We start from the raw sequence: 6,784 nt of genomic DNA on the forward strand, positions 1-6,784 counted from the left end.
TTGATGATAATACTTGTGTTGGAATTATACTTTCTTGGGATCTTTTTGGATTTTTATAACCGGGGCAATCTCTTATTTGAATTTATGTTGGAATTGGAATCATACTTTTTTGGGATCTATTTGGATTACTACCAAGATGTATTTTGAGTTATGACTATGTTTTGAATTTGAGCAATTAGCCTATGAAATTATTATTGTTGGATAGTTTTTATCTTATTTTACAGGGGTCATTATTTTAGTTTTTAAAGTGACCGAGTCACCGATTCAATCCGAGTTTATCCGGTTAAATAACTATATAAATTTAATCTAAGGACCGAGTTATCTAACCGAGTCATCCGAGTGTTTCCGGTTCAGTCATGCGGTTCGACCAACGACTCAGTGGTTCGACCATTGACCCAGTGACCCAGTACCCCCGCCGAGTCGATGACCGAGCCGAGTCTGAAAACTATGATTGAAAGGGAAAATAATTGCAGGAACAAAGAGACAAATTCTCCTTTAAAATCAAAAAGCTCACAATAGTAGTAAGAGGCAAATAGACCAATTTTTAAGTCTGAAAATAATCACTTTTGATTCTTGTTTCTAAAATCTTTTCTGTCTGGTAATATAACTGAAACATAATATTATCAAAGGTAAAATTCTCCTCTTTTTTAACTTTAACTCAACTATTAAGATTAACAACAATTATACTCTTGAATCTCTTCATTTAACTTCTCTTCAGCTAGTCTTTGTAGTTAACTTCTCTTCATTTACTGTTTTACCACTTCATATGTGCATGCTTTTTCTCTAGGTAAATAATGCTCCAGCTGTACAAAGGACTTGAAATTATGGTACCTGTGAAAGGAGCTACTTCCTAATAATAATACCTTTGTGTGTTATTTAATTTTTTTTTTTACCTGTGGGGCAGTAACTACTGAGATATAATAGTAAGAAAAAGAAAGAAAAGAAATGGCCTGCCCCACTTCCTTCACTGAAACTGCTTTTTTACGTATGGATTTTGTATGGTAGTAAGTAGTATAGTATTGATGATTGATGGTGATGGTGTTGGCATCTTTGGTGGTGGAAGTGATTCTCTACATATTTTTGTTGTTGGATTTGTCAAGGTTTCTTTAATCATCTTTGCTTCATTTTCCTGTAATGATTGAACACAACATTACAAAACCGACTTCTAAATTTAATAAAACTATACAACAAACCGTCAATATTAACATAACAGAAAAAACCCTCAAGCCATTTCCTTCATATATGAAAATAATAAGTAGTTCTTAAAATATATAAAAATTTGTTTCATTAACTATTAAAGTATATGAAACTATGTCCATTTTGTCTCTAACATCTTAACAATGGACCATTGTTGTAACAATTTTTCATATAGAGTGTATCTTTGGTATCACAGTGCCACCGAAATACTAAGCATACGCTAAATATGAACCAAATTTATAGAAAGAGACACTAGACTGAGGGTTTATTCTTAACATAAACATCGAAAGTAAATTAATTTTACCTGAACCTCAGGAAAATTAAATGCCGATCGGTCCACCGGTGCCGGCAAACATCCCAATAGTTCCATGGGCAGAAGAAAACCTAAGTCCAAATTCCAAATCAATTAAAATTTCCAAAATTTCAACAAAAATTATAGGTGATGAAATTCATGTGAATGGTAAGATGAAATGTGATGGCAGTACCTTGGTAATTGGCAGTTATTATATGGTTTAAAAGATCCCATATCAAGAGAAGCTGAAGTTGGTAGTAATTTACTAGTGCCAAATTTAGAGCTAGTAGATGCATCTGAATCAATGATCTCTAATGGTCCATTAGAGAAGGGACCTACCAAGTCTCCAGCAGCTTTTGTAGGGGAAGCAAAAGGGCTATCAGGTAGATTATGCTCCAACTCCAAACTGCATTTATTCATAAACCATTTAAATACAAAGCTCCTTTAATTTAAATGAGAATCAAAATTAGAAAAACTTGGTAAAAGAAACCTGAATAAATGCCAGAACTTTTGTTTTTGACATGGACTAAAAAGAGGAACTTGTTGCAAAAAACAGGTTTTTACTATTTCTTTTACCCTATTAGAAGTTTTACTTAAGCTAAATGAAAATAAGTTTTATACCATTCATGCAAATTAAGCTCCTCTTCATGATTTGAGCTTGGCTTGCCATTTTCATTACTTTCACTGTTTCCATTCTCACCATTGACCAACACTTCCTTGCCAACATAACCGTTGACTGATTGTTGACCAGCAGAAACTGAAGCATTACTATGAGCTGAAGAAGAACTTGAACCAATCACTGAAATCAAAATTGTATAAATAATACAAATCAATTTCAGTTCAAAAACAATTGCTTGCAAATTGCAATGAACAACACTTAAAATCGAAGAAAAATAGACAAAAAAAAAAAAATACCCTCTGAGAACTCGGAGCTTCTGCGAAAAGGAAGAACAAGATTCTGATCGAACATGTTAGGAGATTGAGTAGGAGAATGAACTAGACTTCCGGTGGAAAGCGCACGTTGGTGTTGGTTCTTGATGTCAAGAAGTTGCAGCCCCATTAACCTCCTACGTTGAATCTCAAGAGCTTGTTGTTGCAACTCAGCTTGCTCCTTCCTCCTCCACAACATGTCTTCAGTGTTATAGAACATTCTTTCAGCTAAAAAACATTGAAAAGATACATCACATGTTAAGAGGTAGATTTGAGTTTGAGTAAAACATAATCTTTAAAGCATTACTTAACCTACCAAGTTGAAGATCATATTGGTCTCTAGCATCAACAAGTCCAGTTGGAGTGCGACACGGTGAAAAATCTCCCTGCTGCTGAAGCTGCTTCCTATACAAACCACATGAATCATGATGAGCATAGTTCAAAGCACGTTTAAGACTGCAATTTACAACATTGAAAAGGAAAAATATGCTACGAAGCACGACACAAGATAATCGAGCCAAATTAGCCCACTTAAACTGGTACCGGAGATAATCGAGCCTGAGAAGCACACTCTCAAGTCCCAACTCAATACCATCCGGCCAACCCAAGTGGGTTACGGACACGAATTGTTAGTGTCAAACACATATGAGAAGGTGCAATAACTTACTTATCTGGGATTTTACCCTTCTCCTTGTAAGGCTTAACAAGTACTCGAGCCTCGCAAACAAAATGAGGGTTTCCTTTAGACAAAATGTCCTTCACTGTCTCTGGAAAAACAAATGTAACAAAGCCAAACATACGCTTCTGCTGGTATGGAATCCTCACATCTTGAACAGGACCAAATTTGCTTCAAAACAAGTAAAAAAAATATAAAAAAAAAAGTTAATATTTTTTGCATTTACCAACAATGCAGTATTCAGTAAAAACTAAATAAACCTGAAGTATTCGGAAACATCTTCCTCTCTGAAAGTACTATCAGCTGGGAAAGTCAAGTAGATTTGTCTTGAAGCTGGGTTAATCATTCCAGTAGGACTGTACAAAGAAAAATCATTTCTTTCAAGCCTTGATCTTCCAAATTTGTGCAACTCCTCATTCATCATTAGAGCTGCAGCAGCTGCCCTGTAATTATTACATTATTATTATCAAACTTCAGCATCTTTAAAAGCACATGATTGAAATTGAACAGTAATAATACTATATATATAATATACTTTTTTGTGTACCTTTGAGTATCATTTTGATTTTGCTGCTGCTGTAAAAGGAAATTCATGCCTTTTGGTGAGCAAAGGAAAGAGTTAGAAGCCATGAGTTGAGAAGCAGCAGCAGCAGCCAATCTTTGTTGATGAGAAGATTTAGATCTCAAGAGTTCATGATGATGATACTGATCCATCATATTTTCAATCTTGTTAGGAGACCCAACAATTGCAGCAGCAGCAGCAGAAGCATCACCATGAAGAAACCTACAACTAGTACCATTTTTACAATACCCTCTTGCAAAATAAAGACATGGCTTCCACCCTAAACCAGCACTTGGATCCTCAGAACCAGCTAAATAAGAAGCATCATTGACAGAACAACTTCTCCTATGAAGAGAAGAATTACCTCCCCAACCATATGAAGGATCAGAACCATCATTCAAGAAAGAAAGTTGGTCTTGGAGTTGGAAATCATCAATTGGATCTGAACCACCAACAACCAAATCATCATGGTTTTGAAACTGATCAGTCATAGACATAGTAGTAGCTACCCAAGAAGGGTTTGGGATGGTTAGAGAAGGTGGAAGGTTGAAACCACTACTAAGCCTTGAAGAAGTTGATGAATTTTGCCTTGAAAGGAAATTAGGTGAAGGTGATGGAGGAGTTGAAGGTGTTGGTGGAGAGTTATTAGAACAAGGTAGTCCTAACTCTTTTCTAGCTTTGAAAATCACTGAATGAATAAGTGATTCAGGACTTAATGCTAATCTAATCATTTCTTTCTCACCATGCTCTTTACTAAGAAGCAAACCCATGATATTTGATGCATTTTCAGGGTCCATGTTTTTTATCCTTGAAAACACCATCTTAGTTGCTTCATAACCATCCATGATTTGGTTCAAGAAAAGAAAAAAAAACTAGTCTACTCTATCCTTAATAGAAAAACAAAAATATAAATTTTATGTTTCTTTCTCACTCCTATTACAAGTAAAGTTTCTTTCTCAACCACAAATAAACCCTACCTACCAAGTTAAAATGAGTATGTTTCTTTCTTTCACAAATTCCTGCAAAGCATAACAAGAGAAAATAAAGTTAAAGAAGAAGAAAAAGGAGATGGGAAGTAGGAAAGTGAAGTGTTAAAAGTAGTATTCTCGTGTGGTTGATTAATAAGAGAGAAAAAAAGAAAGGAAAAGAGAAAGAGAGAGACATAATAATAGAGAAATGATATTTGTACAACCACTTTTTGACAACTCATTAAACAACCCTCTCTCTCATACTCATATGTATTTTTTATTCTCTCTCTTCTTCTTTCTCTCTTCATTGTTTTTGTCCAATCACAAGAGAAGAAAATTGGTTGTCTTCAAAGTTGTCTAATTTGGGTTGTACAAATATCACTCCTCTAATAATATGATGGTGGTTGAATTTCACTATAAAAAGAAGCAATGAGTACATGTACAATAGCTTGGACAAACCAAAACCAAAACCAAAACCAAAAAACAAAAAAAAAATAAAAAAAATATTTCTCTTTACCATATTTCTTAATCCAATATATGAAATGAAAGGATAAACTCTCTTTCTTTGTTGCTATATTTGAAGACAGTTTCCACTGAAACAAACAAACACAATGGCTTATTTGGTGTATTTATTACTACAAAAGCCAAACCACCGCCTTGTTTTGCAGAAGGAGCAGTAGAAGAACCATTCACTTATACTGCCCCATCTGTGTGTGTTTTTATTTATGGGGTTCTGTTCTTGAAAGTGAAGTTGAAAGCTTAGCCGTTTCTATATCCAATATTTTCTTCTCTCTCCCACTTACTCATATAATCATTAATAATTCAAAATTATTGTAGTGGTTAATTAGACGTTCTAGTATTTTATTAGATGTGTATAAGTATAAGTGTTTTGTTTGAACTAGTATTATTTTTTCTTCATGTTATATTGTTTGTTCAATTAAAAAGATTATTATTCTATGATGATGAGATCATACTATATGGCATAGAGAAATATTTAGAATTCATTTTATTTTTATTTCTTGTGTAATGAAAAATAATAGCAGAAAAAGGATAATTAAAAAAAAAAAAAAAACAACTCAAGTTTTGAAGTGACTCTTATTTCATTGTATGAAAATAAAAAAGAAATATTGATCCAGGTCAACCTTCTATGATGAGATCAGTTTGCACTGGAATAGTAAGAACTCATTCAAATTATTATAACATGTGCAATCAACAAGGAGCAATAAAAAGGGTAAATAAATAAAAAGGACAAAGACAATTCAAATTTTTAAAGTGCAAAACTCATTTTGTTTTTAAGAGAATAAATAACTAATATCTGATAATATATGATCTAGTTCAAACTTCTACAATGATATCAGATCGCATATAGAAAATTTTCAAATTCTTTCGATTTTTTAGTTCTCTTGCAATCAATAATGACCTGCTTTTGTAAGAGAATAAAACATTACGAAACTCAGTTCAAACTTCTATGATGAGATCAGTTGACACAGAGGAATATTAAGAACTTCTTTGATTTTTTATTTCTTGTACATTCAAACAATATATGAATAAAAGGGTATACAAATAAATAGACTCTTTTCAACTCAAGTTTTAAAGTGACTCTTTTCATTGTACGAGAATAAAAAAGTACTGAATTTGATCTAATCCAGACTTTTACGATAAGATCATATCGCACATTTGTTTTTTTTTATTTCTATGCTATCAAGAATAATAGCGATAAAAGGGTAAATAAACAAGTAATACAAGACAACTCAAGTTTTAAAGCGACTCTTTTGTTGCATGAGAATTAAATAAAACTACGAAAATCTAATTCAATCCAGACTTCTATGATGAGATCAGATAGCACATTGCAATATTTAAGACTCTATCAATTTATTATTTCTTGTGCTATCAAGAATAATAGAAATAAAAGGGTAAATACACAAATATGACAAGACAACTCAAATTTTTAAAGTACAAAATGCATTTCATTGTAAGAAAATAAAAAACTAAGGAACCTAATTTGGTACATAGTTATGAAGCACGGATACGGACACGAACACCGGATACAACACGGACACTGACACGCCGACACAGCTAATAATTTGAAAAATAGGACCAAACAACTCAAATTTTAAAGTACAAGAGTCATTATTTCATTTTAAGAGAACTAGACTTTT

General features: G+C 33.0%; 1 protein-coding gene across 3 annotated transcripts; it reads right to left on the reverse strand.

Moving 5' to 3' along the window:
* Positions 1-541: 541 nt before the first annotated feature.
* Positions 542-5,366, reverse strand: LOC146929194 (zinc finger CCCH domain-containing protein 22-like). Of its 3 annotated transcripts, XM_085701237.1 has the most exons (11): positions 5,143-5,366; positions 3,643-4,676; positions 3,356-3,538; positions 3,087-3,266; positions 2,736-2,824; positions 2,405-2,647; positions 2,111-2,288; positions 1,683-1,895; positions 1,502-1,581; positions 1,117-1,129; positions 993-1,077 (listed from the first exon to the last, which is right to left on the reverse strand). In XM_085701237.1, exons 2-9 carry the CDS (start codon positions 4,500-4,502, stop codon positions 1,518-1,520), a joined length of 2,010 nt encoding a protein of 669 aa, XP_085557363.1. In that variant the 5' UTR covers positions 4,503-4,676; positions 5,143-5,366; the 3' UTR covers positions 993-1,077; positions 1,117-1,129; positions 1,502-1,517. The 3 variants fall into 3 exon arrangements, with proteins under 3 accessions (XP_085557361.1, XP_085557362.1, XP_085557363.1); XM_085701235.1 differs by having other exon boundaries at positions 542-1,129; XM_085701236.1 differs by lacking the exon at positions 5,143-5,366 and having other exon boundaries at positions 542-1,129; positions 3,643-4,821.
* Positions 5,367-6,784: the final 1,418 nt, after the last annotated feature.

The sequence above is a fragment of the Medicago sativa genome, chromosome 4, assembly GCF_051527215.1.
Source record: "Medicago sativa cultivar Bolivia chromosome 4, Bolivia_mono, whole genome shotgun sequence".
NCBI classification, from domain to species: Eukaryota; Viridiplantae; Streptophyta; class Magnoliopsida; order Fabales; family Fabaceae; genus Medicago; species Medicago sativa.

Bases quoted from the DNA above. Each gene is read 5' to 3' on its own strand.
- LOC146929194 (XM_085701235.1), bottom strand. From the start codon at position 4,502: ATGGATGGTTATGAAGCAACTAAGATGGTGTTTTCAAGGATAAAAAAC. The intron at 2,289-2,404 runs GTATTTTTTTTT...TTTTGATTTCAG, and splicing joins AAGCTCCGAGTTCTCAGAGG to TGATTGGTTCAAGTTCTTCT. The intron at 1,896-2,110 runs GTATAAAACTTA...GAATAAATGCAG, and splicing joins GAGCTTAATTTGCATGAATG to TTTGGAGTTGGAGCATAATC.